Raw genomic sequence first — 22,788 nt, forward strand, 5'->3', positions numbered from 1 at the left:
GATAAAAAGAAAGATTAGTGGTTGCCAGGGGCTAGGGGGAAGAAGGTAATTAGGAGTGACTCCTAATGGGTATGCGGTTTCTTTTCGGGATAATAAGAATGTTTCAGAATTAGATAATGGTGATGGTTGAACAATCTTGTGTATATGTATACTAAAAGCAACTGAACTCTTTATTTTAAGAGTGAATTTAATGGTATGTGAATTATATCTTTAAAAAACCACATAGGAGAAATAAAGACTTCCTGAGACAAAAACTGAGAGTTCATTGCCAGGAGAACTTCCCTATAATAAATGGTAAAACAAGTTTTCCAGGCAGGAGCAAAGTGACATAGGTCAGAGACTTGCATTTCTATAAAGAAAGGAATAGTGGCATAGAAAGAATAAATGAAGTAAAATAAACTGTTTTTTCTTATTTTTAATTGATCCAAAATATAACTGTTAGAGCAATAAGAGTAAGAATGTATTGGGCTATTATAGCCTATGGATCCATGAAGTGAACGACAGCAATGCCACAGGGACAGTAGGGATGAATGGGGAATAATCTGCTATAAGGGACCGGCACTGCATGGAAAGTGACAGGATTATCTGACGATGGACTTAGATTATTTTATATGTAAACCCATATGCTAGTTCACAAGACAAGCCTCACTAAGTTTCAAAGAATAGGGATCCTTGACCACAAAGTAAAGGAGTTAGGAGTTAATTCAAAAATGAGTTAAAACTTAGGGCACCTGGGTGGCTCAGTCGTTAAGCGTCTGCCTTCGGCTCAGGCCATGATCCCAGGGTCCTGGGATCGAGTCCCACATCGGGCTCCCTGCTCGGCAGGAGGCCTGCTTCTCCCTCTCCCACTCCCCCTGCTTGTGTTCCCTCTCTCGCTCTGTCTCTCTCTGTCAAATAAATAAATAAAATCTTAAAAAAAAAAAGAGTTAAAATTCCTGCATATTTGGAAATTTAAAAACTTAAATACAGGTTCAAGAACCATAACAGATGTTTTAAAAAATTAGATACTAGGGGCGCCTGGGTGGCTCAGTCATTAAGCGTCTGCCTTCGGCTCAGGTCATGATCCCAGAGTCCTGGGATTGAGCCCCGCATCGGGCTCCCTGCTCGGTGGGAAGCCTGCTTCTCCCTCTCTCACTCCCCCTGCTTGTGTTCTCTCTCTCTAGCTAACTCTCTCTCTCTAATAAATAAATAAAATCTTTAAAAAAAAATTAGATACTAATATTGATAAACAGTCCATATCAAAACAAATGGACTATACCACAATCCGTGTTTTGAAGGAAACACCCTTCAATACTTCTATAAAACTGATGAGTGCCTGAAAATTAATGAGCTACATGTCTACTTTAAGTTAGGAAGAGAACTACAAAACAAAAAGAAAGAAGAAAGATATATATGAATGGGAGTTATGCGACTGAAAAAATATATATAGTAGAGAAAACCAACAAAGTCAAAATTTCATTCTTTGGAAAAACAATACCAAGAAAATTAATAAGCCTCCAGTAAAACTGAATAAGGAAAAAGAATGAAAGCACAAATAAATAAGATTATGAATGAAAAAAGTAGGCATGATTATAGATACCACAAACACTAAAAAGATTTTAAATAATACTATCAACAACCATATGTCAAAAAATATGAAAAGTTAGGTGCAATAAACTTTACAAAGAAAATGTATTTTACCAGGGCACCTGGTTGGCTTAGTCGGTTAAGTGTCCAACTCTTTGTTTTGGCTCAGGTCATGATCTCAGGGTCCTGAGATTGAGCCCCGCATTGGGCTCTGCACTGGGCATGGAGCCTGCCTAAGATTTCTCTCTCTTCCTCTGCCTCTACCCCTCTCCTGCCCCCTTCTTCTCTCCCTCCCTAAAAAAATAAAAATAATAATAAAAAAGAAATTAAAATAAGAAAGAAAATGTAATTTACCAAAACAATGCAGACAGTTCTGTAAGTAGTAAGGAAACTGAAGGAGTAGTTAGAATTTTCCCATGAAATTTCCCATGAAGAAAACATCAGAAGAATGTCATCTGAAGAAATAGATCATCTTAAACTTATTTAAACTCTTTTCAAAAGTAGAAAAGAAAGACTACTCTGAGGTCATTTCAGAAGACCTGCATAACTCTGACACCAGTGCCATATGGAGTCAAAATTAAGAAAGAAAAATAAGGCCATTTCACTCATGAATATGGAATCAAAATTCTGCAAAACATATTAGTAAATCAAATCCAACAATGTATTGTTTTTTTTTCTTTTTCAAATTTTTATTTAAATTCTAGTTAACATATAATGTAATATCAGTTTTAGGAGTCGAATTTAGTGATTCATCACTTACATATAACACACATGCTCATCATAACAAGTGCCCTCCTTTTTTTTTTTTTAAAGATTTTATTTATTTATTTGAGAGAGAGAGAGAGCACATGAGAGGGGGGAGGGTCAGAGGGAGAAGCAGACTCCCTGCCGAGCAGGGAGCCTGATGTGGGACTCAACTGAGTCACCCAGGTGCCACAAGTGCCCTCCTTAATACCCAACAGTGTATTAAAAATAAAACACCTTGACCAAATTAGGTTCATCCCAGTATGTAAGGGCAGATTGTTTGTAAAACAAATACAAAAACAAAAAACCCCCAGAAACTATAAATGTTCCTTATTACAATAATTTTAAAAAGAAAAAAATATATAATTACCTCAATAGATACAGATAAAACATGTGCTAAAATTCAGCATGAACACATGATTAAAAGCTTTAGTAAATTAGGAATAGAAGAGAACTTCCATACCCTAATAAAGTGTATTTGAAAAAAAACTTACAGGAAGTGAGAGAATAATGAACACAGAGTTCAGAATGGGTAAATGGAGAGAGGGGGATGAGGTGGGAAAGAACCACATATATATACATGAATGATTGTCAAAGTCCTTTTTTTTTTTTTTTTAGAGAGAAAGAGCACACGCGTGACTTGCAGGGTGGGTAGGGGCAGAGGAAGGAAGAGAAAGAATCTTAAGCAGGCTCCATGCCCAGTAGAGATCATGACCTGAGCTATAATCAAGAATCAGACGCTTAACCAACTGAGCCACCAAGGTGCCCCGAGGTCCTAATTTTTATATTGAGTATGGGCTCCCGTGGATTCTTATTCTATTACTAAAACCAACTGAACAAACAAATTCATGGACCAGTGATGAGATTATGTCATAACCAGTGAGTCTCAAAGGGTAGTTCCTGCAGATCTGCATTACCTAGAAACTTGTAACACATGCAAATACTCCAGCCCCACCCCAGACCTACTGAGTCAGAGACTTTGGGGGTTGGGCCCAGCAACATGTGTTTTAATATGTCCTCTAGGTGATTCTGATGCATGCTAAAGACTGAGCAGAGTGATCATAAATCATGAATTCTAGAGTCTTTACACCTATAGTCCAATTAACAAAAAGGAAGCAAGCACAGCTGGTGGATGCTGTGTATTTGTTTCAGGGGGATAACCATTGCACTTTCTCATTTAATTGAGCTTTAAATCAGATTAGAGAGGACTTGAACGTGACTCCCTTTCTTCCTGATGCTCTGGTAATAAATCTAAAAGGGAAAAAATGAGGCCTATCACACTATTAAAACCAGCAGTAATTCCTAACACTAGAAACTTGCTACCCCTCAATGTAGTGTCAGATTTTATTATGTAGATCTAAAGTCAGAACCACTTTTAGGAAGTAGCGTGTCTTCTGCAAATGGGGAGAAGAGCCTCCAACAGATTTTCCTACGGTTTGAAATGAGGGGAAAAAACATTGGTTCAACATAGCACTGGCAACTTTCAGAAGATAAAAATCTGGAGAGGAGAAAAGATGTAGAGTTATGTGTTGAGAACTACTGGACATTGCAGTTTTGGAGATGTAGTATTGCACTGCGAGAAAGCCCCACTAACAGCATCTTGTCTACGAATAAGCATCATACCTTATGAACTTCTGCCAACTCATGGTCCATCCTTGCTGCCCTCTTGAGAAAACCAGCTTTCGTGGTAGCGACTTTTGGCTTTGGAGGTCTAATTCGGGGTTGTGTCACAAAATCTGGGAGACATGACTCAAGTTCAACTAATCCTACAGGAAGGAAGTACATGCTTTTAATATTCAGTGATTAAATTTAATGCTTTGAAGGCATATTGTTAATTTTAGTAGCTGTTTGCCAAGTGGTTTCATTTAGAATTATTGATAAGATATAGTTCACATAATTGACATGGCCCCAACATGTAAAGCAAATTTCTGCATAATTAACTCATATTCTCAGTAATTTAGACCATAAAATGAGAAATGCATTCTTTTTTTTTAAAGATTTTATTTATTTATCTGAGAGAGAGAGAGAAAGAGAGCACACAAGCAGGGGAAGGGGCAGAGGGAGAAGCAGACTCCCCACGGAGCAGGGAGTCCAATGCAGGGCTCGATCCCAGAACCCTGGGATCATGACCTGAGCTGAAGGCAGACGCTTAACTGACTGAGCTACCCGGGCACCCCAAGAAATGCATTCTAATTAAATATTTCCCTACAGAAAAGTAATAAGTTCTATGATAATAACCAACAGAAAATTGGTGATCATATGATACATGGGACCACCATTCTGTAGTGGATATACACCAATTTATCATACTGTGCTCTGGGGATGATCAGCCAGAGCTACAAGTTCAACATTGTGACCATCAATTCATCATCTTGGCCATGAATCCATGAATCCATAAATTTATCCCCTAGTTATCCATTTTCTTGCCCACTAGTTTTCTAGCACTTCTTCTTAAAGACTGATTTCATGATATATTCCTTGTTTACTTTGTAAACATGGTATAAAAGTTTATTCGTTTCATTTTTGTGAAATGAGAAATTATTAGTGACACTGAACATGTTTAAAGGTTTAGTAGCTAAACACTGCTATATTGTTATACAGTATATCCATTTACTTATTTTTTTAAGATTTTATTTATTTATTTGAGAGAGAGTGAGAGACAGAGACAGCGAGAGAGAGCACGAGTGGGGAGGAGAGGGAGAAGCAGGCTCCCTGCTGAGTGAGGAGCCCAATGCAGGGCTTGATCCCAGGACCCTGGGATCATGACCTGGGCCAAAGGCAGCAGCTTAACCAACTGAGCCACCCAGGTGCCCCAGTATATCCATTTATTTACTTGGGTCTTAGGAGTTTTTATTGATTTGTATGAACTTGTATTAATAACATTAAATGTATTCATTGCTATTTCTTGAAAATATTATTTGCTGTTTAGCCTTTAATCTAATACTTCCCTTCTAGTACTTCAATACTCCTCTTATACTGGACTTGTAATTCTGTAAATTGCTTACCTTCATAGGTGTTGAGATAGTGGTTTTTTACCACAAAGTCCTCTGAATTGTTGTCAGGGAAACGACCAAGACGAGACAGAGGTCCATAGACCTGTGATGCATAATCACAATAATCCCTGATGATATTCCTTCTCTCCAGCTTCCCTTCTATATTCTTTCCCTTTCCCACAAGTTTTCTGATTGCTAGAATAAAACATACCTCTGTGACTATCTTCAAAGTATTGTTCTGAATAAATGCATAATAATAAACCAGTTCTACTTTTATTCACAGGGAAGCTACTGAACTGAATGAATTTCATGATGACCACTCACTGCAGCCAGGTCTGTCATCTGTGTGGCCCAGAGCATCATGAGACAAGTGGGAGTGACAGAAGCTGAGTCAATTAGCATCCTCAGTTGGTACTCATCAAAAATCTTTTATAAGTGCATTCCAAGCTCTGAGGCAAGAAAGGGTATTCAGTAAGTTTGTCAAGCTAATGAAAGAAATTCAAAGTAACCAAAAAAAGACATGGTCAGTGGAGATTTGGAGAATTATTTTCTCCTAGGAAAATAATTGCAAGGGAGGGAAGACTACAGGTTCTTCAATAATCTCTTTCCATCTTGGCTAACAACAGAATAAAACATAATGTATCCCAGCTTAGAGCTTTCAGAACTGTTTGGCCGACAGAGGGAAAAGGCTCAGCTGTGCACTCTAAGGAGTCATGCTTCCTACCTCCGCCTGCTCCTTTTCTTTCAGTCCTATCACAGATCCACCCCGTTCGAGGGCTCCACGCTGTGCACTCTCAATGGGTGAAAATCATACTGTGGGATGGCAAAGTCTTATCGTAAGAGGCGGCTGCATGCACCACAGCTGCCTTGTGGGCATTTATGTTTGATTCTCCATGCTTTTGTGTGTGACTTGGGGTTTTGGAATTAAATAAAAATAGTTTTATTTTTATTTAATTTTGTTATTTATCTTTTTTTTATTAGTTTCAGAGGTAAAATTTAGTGATTCATCAGTTGCATATAACACCAGTGCTCATTACCTCAGGTGCCCTCCTTTAACCCCCTCCCCTCTAGCAACCCTCAGTTTGTTAGCTACAAAAGTTAGTCAGCTCATCATTAGTTATATCAAGTATGGAAATGAAAAAAATGTTGACAATATCTAACTGCATATCTCACAGCTATTTAAATGTTATTTTCTCACACACAAAAACGTTCAGGGGCAAAAAAGTGAAAGCAGATAACAGGCACCCAACTTATTGGGGGGGGTCTTGAAGGCCTCCCTGAGGAAGTGACATTTGAGGTCGTCTTAGCCTGGTTCCCCCAAAGGCAGAGCCTGAGACAAAGGCATGTGTCAGGTAGTTTATTTGGAAGGCTACTGATCCCAGAGGGCTGGAGAGAGGGACAGGAGGAATTAATAAAAAAAAGTAATAATAATAAAATAAAATAAAATAAGCAAGCTAGTCAACCCATCATTAGTATTGTGAAGTATTGAAAAGAAATTGTTGACAATATCTAAAGTTCTAGGCATACCTAGCATCTAGTTAAAAGTTATTTTCTCACATCAAGAAAACGTTAAAAGTTAAGTTCACTGATAATAATTTTAAGGAAGTTTTATAATTGTTCTACTTTTGCTAGAAAAATAACAAATTTGATTTTCTTAAATATTGTGATTATTCTAATATGCATAGAAATTGCTAATTTGCATATCATTGATACATTACAATTTTATAAGTAAATTACATTAAAAGTTACTAAGCAAATAAAACTATAAAGTTAAATACTAATAAGTTAAAAGTTTTTAATTTAATTTTTATTCATTTTTATTATTTTTTTTTTGAGAGGGAGAGAGATAGAGGTGGGTGGCGGCAAGGGGCAGAGGGAGAGGGTGAGAGAGAAGCCTAAGTAGGCTCCACACCCACTGAGGAGCCCAACGTGGGGGCTTGATCTCACGACCCTGAGATCATGACCTGAGCCGAAATCAAGAGTCAGACACTTAACCAACTGAGCCATGCAGATGCCCCTTTTTTAATTTTAATTCAAAAATTTTATATAGTCATTCCTAATCATCCACTGACTGCTCTTTTTATGTGTACAGATAGAGTACATAAACAGATAAACAGTATATCCATGGTATTAAAATTTCATGGAAGAGGGTGAGCAGGAGAAAAGATGTCTAAATGTCTCATTTAAGAGCAATAACAACAAAAAAAAAAGGTTGAGAAATAGGGCTTTCCATCCAGGACTTCAACCTATGAATATGGGAAGCCCAACCCCTTACACTTACCCCACCCCACACACAAACATACACAATAATATCACAATAATCACAATAATGTCAATAACTTGACTACCTGTTAGAACATCATTACTTGGCTTTCTTAGTGAGGAATTTTCTTCCACTCTTCTACTTTTGAGAAATAATTCATCTCCTTTACTTATTTAATAACACTAGGACTCAAGAGAATTATATCTAAATCAGGTTTGATCAAAGATTCAAAGCAAAGCCAACCCTCCCATTCTCTTCACTGTTCATATTACACCATTACCTGATACATGTGTGTGCTGAATCCGTGCCAATTTTGCCTCCTTTGCTTCCTGCAATTGACACCATCGGGCATTCAGGTGCTTCATGTTCACTTCGTTTTGATTCTCATCACGCTTTCTCAGCAGCTTTTTTAGAATTTCCAGGCGAATCTCCTGCAGTCTTTAAGTAAATCACCAAACATAAAGACCTATTTGGTATCCCAGAGTGTTCTACTAGAGAGAAGGGAAACACCTGCCATAAACAGGATCCTCTTTTTGGGCTGGTATCATATTCATGTACTTAAAAAGACTGCTCTGGCAAAAGTGTGACAAGTGGATTGGGTGTTTGGGGGACGCAACTCAATAGTGAGTCTCTCTATAAAAGGAATATGTATGGGCATATTTCTGAAAGGCAAAGAAGAGTATGCCAGGTAAATAAAAGGGCTCTCCAGGCAGATGGGCCTAAATGAACAACAAGATGTTTGTGCACGGTTCCAGGCCCACAGGTATGGGATGGGGAGTTAAGTAATATGAGTGAAGAGAAAATGAGGCAGCATGATATTTTAAGGAATAAATGTGAAAATGCCAGTGTCTGGCGCATACAGACATCCAATCAATCTTCGTTTCCCTTCCGCTTAGCTTTAGCTTGTTCTCCTAGAGCTAGCTACCTTGCTCATGTGTATACAACAATGTACACATGACTTCAAAACCTGTACCTCCGGCCCAGGTATTTCTGAACCAGAATTCCTGTCTACTTGAATTTCCAGGTATCCCTTGACAACTTCAAGAAAAAACCCCACTCATTTTGTTCCCCCAGAAATCTACCCTTTCTTACATCTTCTTCCTTCCCCTAACAATTCCTCCTCTAAAACACTTCTTGCATCCATTCCCTAGCTCATGTTTTTATCATCCCTCTCCTAACTTGGACTCTAGTTGCTAATCTACTCTCTCCTTCCAATCTTGCTCCACACAGCTGTCAAGATTTTCCTTCCTAAAATAGACATTTGAACATTTTAATCTTACTTAAAAATTCATAGAGTAATTTATTCAGCTACTTATTTGTCAAATATTTATTAAGTGCTCACCAAATGCCAGGCAGGAAACAAACAATGATGAACAAGATAAAACGCCTTCTCTCAAGAAGCACTGTTCTATTGGAGCAGGCATATCAACTAGCATTTTATAAGGAGATAAATACCAGGCCAGAAGAATGAAGACTGTGGGAGAAGAAATGACAGAGCATCTATGTCTAGCACTATTCCCAGTGGATCCAGGAAGGTGGGGAGGGCTTCTTTACAGGAGCCATTAACTCTGTAGTCTTGAGGATAAACAAGGATTGAGATTTGCCACATAGACAAGGGAAAAGTGAGGCCTCAGCAGAGGAAAGTTCAACTCAAAGGACTAGAGACAGAGCTAACATGTCATACTGGTGGAGCTTCTCAAAGCAAACATACCGGGGAAGGTGGGGAAGTAGTGAAAAGTGAATATGGAGAAACAGGTGTTTTTAAAAATAAGCCACAAACCAATAGTCACCTTTCTCTCTGGACTTAGAAATCCTAAGTTCATTCTCAAATTCATCACTTACCTCAATTCCTTCAGTCATAAAATGGACATAATCATATCTGTCCCATAAGGTTGTTGTGAGCATTAGATGAGTTAATGTATACAACATGGTACAACAGTTGAGCATGCATCAGATAATCTGGAGTCGACCACCTGACTCAGTAGGTCTGGGATGGTGCCCGAAAATCTGGATTTCTAACAAATTCCCAGGTAATGCTGATGCTGCTGGTTTGTGGACCACAATTTGAGAACTAGTGGCTTGGAACATGGCTCCAACACATAGTAAGCACTCTGCAACTTAACATGATCTGTGAATATCATCATCATCATCACTAATATTATCTACCTGATGGCTTCTTACTAACCCTTCAACACCCAGCTCAGAGGCTACCTTCTCACAATAATTTTCCCAAATCTCCACCCACCCCAAACAGAACGAGCCAGGAACATTTTAAATGTTTTTAATGCCCTTCTGATAAGAATATATCTCTCCAAATTGCAGCAATAAATTTAATTTTCTACAGACGGGATTGGGCACCCGATACCTACTTTGCATTCTTTAATTGCAAGCTTTTACCAAAACATCACACAGTCTGGATTCAGGGTTAATAGAAGGTGTTGTAAAAAGATAAACATATTTTGAATTCAGAACCACGCTGAGTCTCTAATTGTCTTGGTTCTTAACTCTCTTTTGTGTAAGCACACTGTCAGGGGCTGTGGTGGCATTGCGATGAGCAGGGAAGTGCCTCAGCTCAACCTAGGACAAAGGACAACCTCATCAAGTTCCCTTCCTTCCTTCCTTTTTTTTTTTAAGATTTTATTTATTTATTCGACAGAGAGAGACACAGCGAGAGAGGGAACACAAGCAGGGGGAGTGGGAGAGGGAGAGGGAGAAGCAGGCTTCCCACCGAGCAGGGAGCCCGATGCAGGGCTCGATCCCAGGACCCTGGGATCATGACCTGAGCCGAAGGCAGACGCCCAACAACTGAGCCACCCAGGCGCCCCTTTCCTTTCTTTACTGCTAGGGAGTTGTAATTGTGAGGTTTTCATCCTTTCCACACATTCCAAGGACAGCCTCATTACTGAAAATACATTAGTTAAATGATTGAAAACCAGAAGTACCTCAGCATATTGTTATTTATGCACCGTGAGCTCATCTCTTAATTGAGGAATTCCACAATTTGTCTTTTAAATAGAAAATGCCCCATTAGCTGTAGCTAGAAGCCAAGGTGTCCTGACTGTGAATCCAATACCGGGAGGAATAAGAGGATTAGCTAGGAGGCTGATGGATATGAAGAGGGCCTAGGCCCAGGCAGAGTGGCCCTGGGAATGAACAGAAAGGGTCAGTTTGAAAGACTGATGAATGGATAAAGAAGATATGGCATACACACACACACATAGGAATGTTACTCAGCCATGAAAAAATAATGAAATGTTGCCATTTGTAACAAAGTGGATGGAGCTAAAGTATATTATGTTGAGTGAAATAAGTCAGTCAGAGAAAGGCAAATACCATATTATTTCACTCATATGTAGATTTTAAGAAACAAAACAGATGAACATATGGAAAGGGGAAGAAAAAGGAGAGAGGGAAGCAAACCATAAGAGACTCTTACCAATGGAGAACAAACTGAGGGTTGATGCAGGGAGGTGGGAAGGGGATGGGCTAGATGGGTGATGGGGATTAAGGAGGACGCTTGTTGTGATGAGCACTGGGTATTCTATATAAGTGATGAACCACTAAATTCTAATCCTGAAACCAATATTGCAGTGTATGTTAATGAACTATACTTTAAAAATTTAAAAAGAAAGACATTTCAGGGGTGCCTGGGTAGCTTAGTCAGTTAAGCGTCTGCCTTTAGCTCAGGTCATGATCCCAGAGTCCTGGGATCAAGCCCCACATCGGGCTCCCTGCTCAGCGGGGAGCCTACTTCTCCCTCTCCCTCTGCAGTTCCCTCTGCTTGTGCTTGCTCTCTCTGTCAAATAAATTTTAAAACTCTTAAAAAAAAAAAGGCATTTCAGTGGGATTCTATGATAGTCTAGAATTTCTCTAAAGAGAAAAAGGAAGGGGCGCCTGGGTGGCTCAGTTGTTAAGTGTCTGCCTTCGGCTCAGGTCATGGTCCCAGGGTCCTGGGATCGAGCCCCGCATCGGGCTCCCTGCTCCGTGGGAAGCCTGCTTCTCCCTCTCCCACTCCCACTGCTTGTGTTCCCTCTCTCGCTGTATCTCTCTCTGTCAAATAAATAAAATCTTTAAAGAGAAAAAGGAAGAGAAGAATCACAGATGTTTTGAGGAATTCTTCAAATCTGGGTTCCATGCTTAACTTTACACACAAGGAGGGCATTATACATTTTTATATTGTTAGAGAGAAAATTATAGAGCTATTATTCCCAAAAGAACCAGAAACCCAACTTTCTATCTCTATAGGTAGAAGGTTGCTTTTAAACCCATACATTTGAGAAAACACTTTACAGATAAAAAGTATTTACATTACTCCACCAGCACAGGTGCAACTGTCTGGGTAATCTAGAACTTACTTTTCAATCTCCTGCTCTCTGAAGGCCCACTCCTTCCTCTCCATCGCATTCATCCTCCTCCTCCTCTTCTCAAACTGGGAGGTGTCACTCAGACAGGGAAGAGTGGCTTCCCAAGCACGCTTCTCCCGGGCACGTTCTATCATCTCAACCTCAGCTTGTCCTGCTGGGAGCCCTCGACCTGGATGATGAAGCAAAGCACTTTAGAAACATATGGACAAACTCATGTACCTTTCAGTATTTAGTTTATTCCCTTTCAGTTCCTGTCCTCTTGAACTTCAAGGGTTATGACAAGACGAAATGATATTAGCAAACATCCTCCTGATGTGCCTCACAGCTTGTTATCTGTGCCCTGTACTATCTCTTGTTAGTTATTTAGCCAGAAGACATTTTAGTTGCACATAAGATGCTAGACAGTATTTGAATAATATCACGTGACTACTGAATAATCATACCTTGGAATGTCCTATATTAGACAAATCAATATTTTGAAATGCAAGGAAATATCAAAGTAACTTACAGAAGGTCACAGCTGGTAAGTGGTAGAAATCAGGATTTGAACATTGCAATCTGACACTTGTGGTCTTATTACTACTCCTATACTCCCTCTCTATTAGAAAAATGAAACAAAAATGAACTATATAGACAAGCCCACAGCTAACATCATACTCAACAGTGAGGTTGAAAGCTTTCCCCCTAAGATCAGGAACAAAACAAGAGCCTACTCTTATCACTCCTATTCAACATAGTACTAGAAGTCCTACCCAGAGCAATCAGGCAAAGAAGAAATAAAAGTCAACCAATTGAAAAGGAAGAGGTAAAATGGTTTCTGTTTGCAGATAACATGATCTTATATATAGAAAACTATAAAGACTATCAAAAATGGTTAGAACTAACAAATGAATTCAATAAAGTTGCAGGATATAAAATCAACATACAAAAATCAGTTGCGTTTTTATATATTAACAATGAACTACCTAAAAAACAAAGAAAATAATCCCATTTATAATTGAATCAAAAATAATAAAATAGGGGGGCACCTGGATGGCTCAGTCAGTTAAGCATCTGCCTTCGGCTCAGGTCATGATTCCAGGGTTCTGGGATCAAGCCCCTCCTTGGGCTCCTTACTCAGTGGAGAGTCTGCTTCTCCCTCTCCTTCTACCCCTCCCCACCCGGCTCGTACTCTCTCTCTCTCTCTCAAATAAATTAAAAAAATCTTAAAATAATAATAGGAATAAATTTAACCAAGGAGGTAAAAGATCTATACACTAAAAACTATAAAATACTGATGAAAGAAATTGAAGATGACAAAAGTAAATGGAAAAATATCCCATGTTCATGGATTGGAAGAATTAATTTGTTAAAATATACATACTACACAAGGTCATCCACAGATTCAACACAATCTCTAGTAAGATCCCAGTGACATTTTTTACAGAAATAGAAAAAACAATTGTAAAATTCATATGGCACCATAAAAAAAAAAAACCCAAAGAGCCAAAGAAACTTGAGAAAGAAGAACAAAGCTGAAGGTATCATACTTCCTGGTTTCAAACTATATTACAAAGCTACAGTCATCAAAACAAAATAGTATTGACATAAAAACAAAAGCATAGACCAATGAAACAGATTCAAGAGCCCAGAAATAAACCCAAATATCATCAACTAATATTTGACAAGGGAGCCAAGAAAACTCAGTGGGAAACATACTTTCTTCCATAAGTGGGGCTGGGAAAATTGGATATTGGCATGTAGAAGAGTGAAACTGAATCCCTAACTTACACCAATCATAAAAATTAACTTGAAATGGATTAAATACTTAAATGTAAAACTCCTAGAAGAAAACATAGGGGAAAATCTTCTTGATATTGGTTTTGGCAATGATTTTTTGTATATGGCACCAAAAGCACAAACAACAAAGCAAAAATAAATCAAATGGGACATCAAACTAAAAAGCTTCTGCACAGCAAAAGAAATGAGCAACAAAATGAAATGGCAACCTATGGAGTGGAAGAAAATATTTTCAAACCATACATCTGATAAGGGGTTAATATCCTAAATATATTAGGAACTCCTACAAATCAATAGCAAAAAACAAAATAATGCAATTAAAAAATGGACAAAGGACCTGAATAGACATTTTTCCAAAGAAGATATACAAATGGCCAGCAGGTACATGGAAGGTACCCAACATCACTAATTATCAGAGAACTACAAAAGAAAAACACAATGAGATATTACTTCACACCTGTTAGGATACGTGTTTTCAAAAAGACAAGAGATAACAAATGCTGACAAAGATATAGAAAAAAGGGAACTCTAGTACACTGTTCGCAGGAATGTAATTGCTACAGCCACTATGAAAAATAGTATGGAGGTTCCTCAAAAAATTAAAAATAGAGGTACCATATGATTCAGCAATTCCACTTCTGGGAATATATCTGAAGGATATGAAATTACTATCTCAAAGAGATATCTGTACCCCCCATGTTCACTGCAGCATTATTTACAGTAGCTAAGACATGGAAACAACTTAAGTGTTCATCAACACATGAATGTATAAAAAAAATGATATAAATGTATATAATTCCTATATAACATATTAAATATAATTGACATATATTGACTATAATATGTGATAAATTTTATTTTATATGCAATATAAAATATATAAAATTCAGCCATACAAAAAAGAAATCCTGCCATTTGTGACAACATGAATGAAACTTGAGGGCATTATGCTAAGTAAAATAAGTCAGACAAAAAGACAAATACTGTATGATCTCACGTATGTCTGGAATCTAAAAAAACTGAATTCATAGAAACAGAGAGTAGACTGATGGTTGCCAGGGGCAAGGGGTGGGAAAAATGGGTGAAAGTGGTCAAAGGATACAAATTTTCAGTTATATGATGAATAAGTTCTGGATATTTAATATACAGCATAATGACTATAGTTAACAATACTGTATTGTGTACTTGAAAGTTGACAAGAGAGTAGATCTTAAATGTTCTCACCACACATACCAAAAAAATGGTACTATGTGAGGTGATGGGTCTGTTAATTAATATTATTGTGGTAATCATTTTGCAAAATATATGTATATAAAATAATCACATGGTATGCCTTAAACTTACATAGTATGTCTATTATATCTCAATAAAGCTGGGAAAAAATGAACTATACATAAGTAAAAATATAACATTGTCTTTGATTTTTACATACATGAGATTTTACTATAAGTATTCTGCAACTTGCTTTTTTACTCAAGTTTGTTTTGGGGACACTAGTCACACTGATACGCAGAGATCTAATTTCATTCTTCCATTGTAGGACTCTAACACAATTTAAGCTATCTTCTAAAAATTGATGTTTTAGATTGCTTCAATTTTTTGATTACACATAGTAATGCTGCAACAAACATCCTTGTACTGGTCTCATGCCATATGCGAATTTCTCTAGCATCCTTAGAAGGATCTAAAGTCTAGCAGCTAGATCATAAAATATAATCACTTTAAATTTTTCTGGATATTGCCAAACTTGCCTCCCAAAGGTATAATTTTGCTCAAGCCTTCTGAGATTCCCCTGATGCTCTCCCATAGCCCATGCTTCCTTACTTCCTCCCACATTGTTTCTGCCTAATCTCAGTTGCTTTTTGTAGTCCTAACAAATACTTAGTAGTAGTTCACAGATTTTTTTTTTTTTTTTTTTTTAGTTTCACTGAAAGTGTAATTTGTGGGAGTTGTTTTGTGCTTGTTGCTTGTGTGATTTCTGGGAAGAGAAGAGGAAAGATACTGATTTACATAGACACAGTTATACTGGGAATAGGGATTTGGATTAGAATTGCTTGAAGGTATAAAATGTTTAGGGGAGAAATAATATCTATTCAAGCAGGAGTCTTCCCATTTATAAACATGGTATGCTTCTCTCTCTCTCTCTCTTTTTTAAGATTTTATTTATTTGAAAGAGACAGAGAGAATGAGCAGGGAGGAGGGGCAGATGAGAGAGAGAGAAAAGCAGACTCCCCGCTGAGCAAGAAGCCCAATGTAGGGTTCGATCCCAGGAACCTGAGATCATGACCCAAGCCTAAGGCAGATGCTTAACCTACTGAGCCACCCAGGCCTCCCATATGCTTCTCTTTTTATCAAATCTTTGTTCACATGCTTAAGGAACACTATATTTTTCTCCATAATTCTGTGCACATGTTTTTAAGTGACTTTCTTAGGTTATTTGTTGCTTTAAGAATATGATATTTTCAGGGACACCTGGGTGGCTCAGTCGGTTAAATGTCTGCCTTCGGCTCAGGTCATGATCCCAGGGTCCTGGGATCAGGTCCTGCATTGTGCTCCTTGCTCAGCAGGGAGCCTGCTTCTCCCTCTGCCTGCCGTTCCCCCTGCTTATACTCTCTCTCTCTCTCTCTGTCTCTCTCTCTCTCTGACAAATGAATAAATAAAATCTTAAAAAAAGGAATATGATATTTTCAAATATTTCTAATCATATATTGCTCATATAGGAAAGCTACTGATCTTTGCATGTCATTTCCACAATCACCTATCTTGAACTCAGGTTCTTAGTTCTGATAATTTGTAATTTCATTTGATTTTCTAAATGAATAAATTGTCTGCAAATATAGTTTTGCTTCTTATTTCTAATCCTCATACCTCAAATTTTTTCTCTTACTGCACTGAGTCAGCATTTCTCAACCAAAGTGATAACACTGCCATACTGAGCAAACAATTATTTCTTGTATAGGACTGCTGAATGCAGGACAGGACATTTAGTAACCATGCCAGCCTACCTCCCAAACCCCACCCCATGTGCTAAATGCCAGGAGCACTTCCTAGAGCAAGGACTTGTGAGGAGATGGCAGAGTAGGAAGATCCTAGGCTCACCTCATCCCATAGATGCAACTAGATATATCCCTATCAGTGTAAATAACCAGAAAAAAAACAAAGACTGGCAGAAGAGACTCTCCACACCAATATGTTGAAAAGAGACCACCCTGAGGAGGGCAAAGACATGGTGGGAGCTAAATGGACCTGCAGGACTGTCCACAAAAGGGAAGAATGCAGTGAGTGCAAAGAGGAACAGAACCCATACCAAGCACCCCAGGCACAGGGGACAGGCACCTGAAAAAGGAATCTCCATAACATTTGGCTTTGAAAGGCAGAGGGGTCTGGCTTTGCAATCTCTTAAAATCAATGAGGCTTAGCACCCAGAACTTAAAAAAAATCAGTGGGCTCAGCTCTGAGAAAGTGGAGGCTGAGAGGAAACTGAGCCCCCACCCTTAAAGAGACAGCACAACAAACAGCCCCACTGAGATTCAACTTAGAAGGAGAAATTTGAAAAACACCAGGGGTATACAAGAGGGGGATTTATTTTACTATCTCAGAGTTTGTGCTGGAGGGGCAAGGATCTTTGGGAGACTTCTCTAGGAACAAAGGAGCTGGCAGGAGCACCCCCACCCTCCAGTGTAGATACATGGACACCTGCCAGAACCAGCACAGCAGGAATAACCCCACCAACCTTTCTAACAGCATGCCCTGCCCCACAGTCTTCTGCAGATCTGCCCTCTCCAACCAAGCTGGCCTCAGCAGAGTTGTCCCAGGCAGTTGCAGGTCACCTCCCTACATACTGACAGACCTTGCTGACGCTACTCACTCTGATCCCATGTCTCCTGTGGAACCACCCTTGGCAGGAGTCCATCCAAGGCTGGCATTGTGCAAGCAGCCCAAAAAGGGGTCACCACAGCTCCAAGCGATTCCTGCCCCAGGGAGAGGGGAAGATAACCACACACACCAGTCCAACCACACACAGCAATGGGCTGGGGGCAGATTTCGGGACTGACTGCTGGTCCCACCCACCAACAAAAGTATCTCAAGGGGACAACACAGGGAGAATACCTTGCTGTTTGGTGCTACTGAAGCTCTGGCAAACCCTTGATCTGACTCAACTCAAGCTCAAGGCAATCCCAGACTGGCAAAATTACAACACAGGGACCAAACCCTGACCACAACAGGCAGACAGCCTTTGCAGAATGACTAGACTGAAGGCAAACACAACTCAGCCACAACAGTAGGGCACACACAACACACACAGGAAACACCCCTGAAATTCCAGGGTCTGGTGAACAGGGGGCATTCTACTGCAGGGCACTATAGGACCACCTCTTCACACGTCCATGACTTTCAAGAGCCAGAGATGTAGCTGACTTTCATAGCACATAGATAACAGACACAGAGAGTTAGACAAAATGAGGAGACAAAGGAATATGTCCCAAATGAAAGGACAGGACAAAATCACAAGGAAGCTAAATGAAACGGAGATAAGGAAATGCTTGATAGAGAATTTAAAGTAATGGTCATAAACATACCCACTGGAATGGAGAAAAGAGTGAAGGACTCAGTGAGACACACAACAAAGAGAGAAAACATAAAAAAGAACCAATCAGAGATGAAGAACTCAATAACTGAAGTTAAAAATACACTAGAGGGACAAAAATAGTACACAAGAGGAAGCAGAATACATCAGTGACTTGGAGGACAGAGTAATGGAAAGCAATCAAGCTGAACAGGAGAGAAAAAAAGAATTAAAAAAAATGAAAATAGATTAAGGAAACTCAACCACACCATCAAGTGTAATAACAGTTGCATTATAAGGATTCAAGAAGGAGAAGACAGAGAAAAGGGGGGGGGAGGAAATTTTATTTGAGGAAATAATAGCTGAAAACTTCCCAAATGTGGAGAAGGAAACAGAAATCCAGATTTAGGAAGCACAAAGAGCCCCCATCAAAATCAACCCAAGGAGGTCCACACCAAGGCACATGGTAATTAAAAGGGCAAAAAGTAGTGCTAAAGAATTTTTAAATCAGCAAGAGAAAAAAAATGTAGCTACATACAAGAAATACCCTGTAAGAGAACTAGCTGATTTTTCAGCAGAAACATTTCAGGCCAGAAGAGAGTGGCATGAAATATTCAAAGTGCTGAAATAGAAAAACCTGCAACCAAGAATACTGCATTCAACAAAGCTATCATTCAGAATAGAAGAAGAGAGGGTAGAGAGTTTGCCAGACAGACCTGGAGGAATTCATGACCACTAAGTCAGCCTTACATGAAATGTTAATGGGAACTCTGTGAGTGGAAAGGAAAGGCCATAAGCAGGAGTAAGAAAAGCAGGAAGCATAAAAGCAGTAAAATTAAGTATATCTACAAAAAATCAGTCAAGGGAGGGGCGCCTGGGTGGCTTAGTTGGTTAAGCAACTGCCTTCAGCTCAGGTCATGATCCTGGAGTCCCGGGATCGAGTCCCGCATCGGGCTCCCTGCTCAGCGGGGAGCCTGCTTCTCCCTCTGACCTCCCCCCTCTCATGTGCTCCCTCATTCTCTCTCTCTCAAATAAATAAATAAAAATCTTTAGGGCGCCTGGGTGGCTCAGTTGGTTAAGCGACTGCCTTCAGCTCAGGTCATGATCCCAGGGTCCTGGGATCGAGTCCCGCATCGGGCTCCCTGCTCTGCGGGGAGCCTGCTTCTCCCTCTCCCACTCCCCCTGCTTGTGTTCCCTCTCTCGCTGTGTCTCTCTCTGTCAAATAAATAAAAATAAAATCTTTAAAAAAAAAAATCAGTCAAGGGAATCACAAAATAAAAGGATGTAAAGTATGACACCATATACCTAAAATGTGGCAGGGGAGAGGAATAAAAATTTAGTGCTTTTAGAATGGGTTCAAACTTAAGCAACCATCAACCTAATACAGACTGCTATATGCATAAGATGTTACATATAGACCTAAAGGTAACCACAAATCAAAACCAGTATTAGATATGCAAAAAATAAAGAGAAGGGAACCTAGGTATATCAATAAAGAAAGCCAGCAAACCTTGAAAGAGGAGAATGAGAAAAGAAAGGAACATAAGAACTACAAAAACAACCATAAAACAAGTAACAAAATGGCAATAAGTACATACCTCTCAATAATTACTTTGAATATAAGTGGACTAGACATTCCAATCAAAAGACATAGGGTGACAGAATGGATAAAAAAGCAAGACCCATCAGGGCGCCTGGGTGGCTCAGTTGGCTAAGCATCCAACTCCTGGTTTCAGCTCAGGTCATGATCTCAGGATTGTGAGATTGAGCCCTTTGTAGGACTCCATGCTCAACACAGATTCTACCTGGCATTCTTTTTCCCTCTACTCCTCCCCCTCTTCTCTTCTCCCCTGTTCACGCTCTCTCTCTCTGTCAAATAAATAAGTAAATAAAATCTTTTTTAAAAAGGAAAACCCACCTATATACTGCCTACAAAAGACCCATCTCAGATCTAAAGACACATGCATGCAGACTGAAAGTGAAGAGATGCAAAAGCATTTATCATGCAAATGGAAGTGAAAAGAAAGCCAGGGTAGCAACACTTATATCGACAAAATGGACTTTAAAACAAAGACTGTAACAGGAGACAAAGAAGGACACTGCATAATCATACAGAGAACCATCCAACAAGAAGATGGGAACACCTAAATACATAGAGCAGCTAATAATAAACATAAAGGAAATAATTGATACTAATACAATAATAGTAGGGGACTTTAACACCCCTTACATCAATGGATAGACCATCTAAACAGTAAATGAATAAGGAAACAGTGGCTATGAATTACACATTGGGCCACATGGATCTAACATATATATTCAGAACATTCCATCCTAAAACAGTGGAATACACATTCTTTTCAAGTGCACATGGAACATTCTCCAGAATAGATCACATATTAGGGCACAAAGCAAGTCTCAACAGGTTCACAAAGATTGAAGTCACACCATGCATCTTTTCTGACCACAACACTATGAAACTAGAAATCAACTACAAGAAAAAAAATCTGAAAAGACACACATACATGGAGGCTAAATAACATGCTACTAAACAATGAATGGGTCAACCAAGAAATCAAAGAGGAAATTGAAAAATACATGGAGACAAATGAAAATGAAAACACAATGGTCTAAAATCTTTGGGATGCAGCAAAAGCTGTTCTAAAGGGAAGTTTATAGCAATACAGGCTTACCTCAAGAAGCAAGAAAAACCTCAAATAAAAAACTTAACCTTACATTTAAGGGAGCTAGAAAAAATAACAACAAGCAAAACCCAAAACTAGCAGAAGGAAGGAAATAATAAAGATTAGAGAAGAAATAAGCAAAATAGAAATTAAAAAAACAATAGAACAGATCAATGAAACCAGGAGCTGGTTCTTTGAAAAGATCAACAAAATTGATAAACCTTTAGCCAGACTCATCAAAAGAAAGAGAGGACTCAAAAATACAAAATCAGAAATCAAAGATGAGAAATAACAACCAACACCACAGAAATAACAAGGGTTATGAGAATATTATGAAAAATTATATGCCAACAAATTGGGCAAGAAGAAGTAGAAACATATAACCTCCCCAAACTTGATCAGGAAGAAATAAAAAATCTGAAAAGACTGATCACCAGCATGGGAGATTGAATCAGCAATTAAAAAACTTTGACAATCGAAAGTCTAGGACCAGACATCTTCAAAGGTGAATTCTACCATTTAAGGAAGAGTTAATTCCTATTCTTCTCAAACTACTCTGAAAAACAGAAGAGGAAAGAAAGCTTTCAAATTCATTCTATGAGGCCACCTATACCCTGATAACCAGACAAAGACACTACAAAAAGAGATAGATTCAGAGGGAACTACAAACCAATATCTCTGATGAACATAAATGCAAAATCCTCAACCAAATATTAGCAAACCAAATCCAACAAATCATTCACCACGATCAAGTGGGATTTTTTCCTGGGCTGCAAGGGTGGTTCAGTATCAATCAACGTGATATATCACTTCAACAACAGAAAGTATAAAAACCATATGATCATTTCAATAGATGCAGAAAAAGCATTTGACAAAGTACAACAGCCATCATGATAAAAACCCTCAACAAAGTTGGTTTAGAAGGAACTTATCTCAACATAATAAAGACAAACATAATATGAAAACCCCATTGCTGACATCATACTCAACAGTGAAAAACTGAGAGTTTTTCCCTTAAGATCAGAAATAAAACAAATTCATTCTGAGAGCCCCGAGCTGGTGGACTTGAATGAGTGTTGTCCCACACCGTTTTGTTAAGCAGCTGCTTACCTCTTGCAGGAGATTCTGCTTCTTTCACTTTCCTGCAGTCTCTTGGTGGGGATTTAGGTTCTGGTTCATGGAAAATAGTCACGGCCTGGATTTCAAGGCCCCTGGCACCTCGCACTGAGCTCTCCAGGAATGAAAAAGCATAATGTTTTCCATGGTGATACAATGTCTCCTATTCCTCACAACAAACCTCATGAAAGCCCCAAACTGGGCTGGTCTTCAGTGTCTGCCCTGAGAATAATCATCATTAGGGGACCACAGCAGTTCCTCCTTTAGGTTGCATTTACTTCTTCTGGAAACACATCTCTTAAAAGATGTTTCAATGAGGAGGAGCAAGATGGTGGAGGAATAGAAGACCTGGATTTCGTCTGGTCCCAGGAATTCAGCTAGATAGGGATCAAACCATTCTGAACACGTACGAACTCAACAGGAGATTGAAGAAAAGAATAGCAGCAATTTTCAGAACAGACAAGCGACCACTTTCTGGAAGGTAGGACAGGCGGAGAAGTGAATCTGAGGCAATATTCGGGAGGATAAATGGCAGGGGAGGGGGCCTCCGTCCGCTGCTTCTGGCAAGTGATAGAGCCCTGGAGCACAAAATTGGAACTTTTAGAAGTCGGCTCCACTGAGGGATGTCGCTCCAGTGGCTAAGCGGGGGGTGGAACCCTCGCTGGGACAGTGTGGTCTCAGGACCCTCGGAGTCACAGAAAGACCAGGGGTG

At 39.1% G+C, this 22,788-nt stretch overlaps 1 protein-coding gene across 5 annotated transcripts in view; it reads right to left on the bottom strand.

Moving 5' to 3' along the window:
• Nucleotides 1-22,788, bottom strand: part of CFAP91 (cilia and flagella associated protein 91) — a 103,663-nt gene that overhangs the window by 37,387 nt on the left and 43,488 nt on the right. For all 5 annotated transcript variants that reach the window (XM_081833428.1, XM_081833415.1, XM_081833424.1 and 2 more), the window contains exons 7-10: nucleotides 11,922-12,099; nucleotides 7,847-8,004; nucleotides 5,316-5,498; nucleotides 3,934-4,076 (exon numbers count right to left, since the gene is read on the bottom strand). In XM_081833428.1, coding sequence (XP_081689554.1) covers nucleotides 3,934-4,076; nucleotides 5,316-5,498; nucleotides 7,847-8,004; nucleotides 11,922-12,099 — 662 coding nt within the window. The remainder of the gene's footprint in view (nucleotides 1-3,933; nucleotides 4,077-5,315; nucleotides 5,499-7,846; nucleotides 8,005-11,921; nucleotides 12,100-22,788) is intronic.

Source organism: Leptonychotes weddellii, chromosome 1 (genome assembly GCF_054177405.1).
Source record: "Leptonychotes weddellii isolate Sample4059 chromosome 1, ASM5417740v2, whole genome shotgun sequence".
Classification (NCBI taxonomy): Eukaryota; Metazoa; Chordata; class Mammalia; order Carnivora; family Phocidae; genus Leptonychotes; species Leptonychotes weddellii.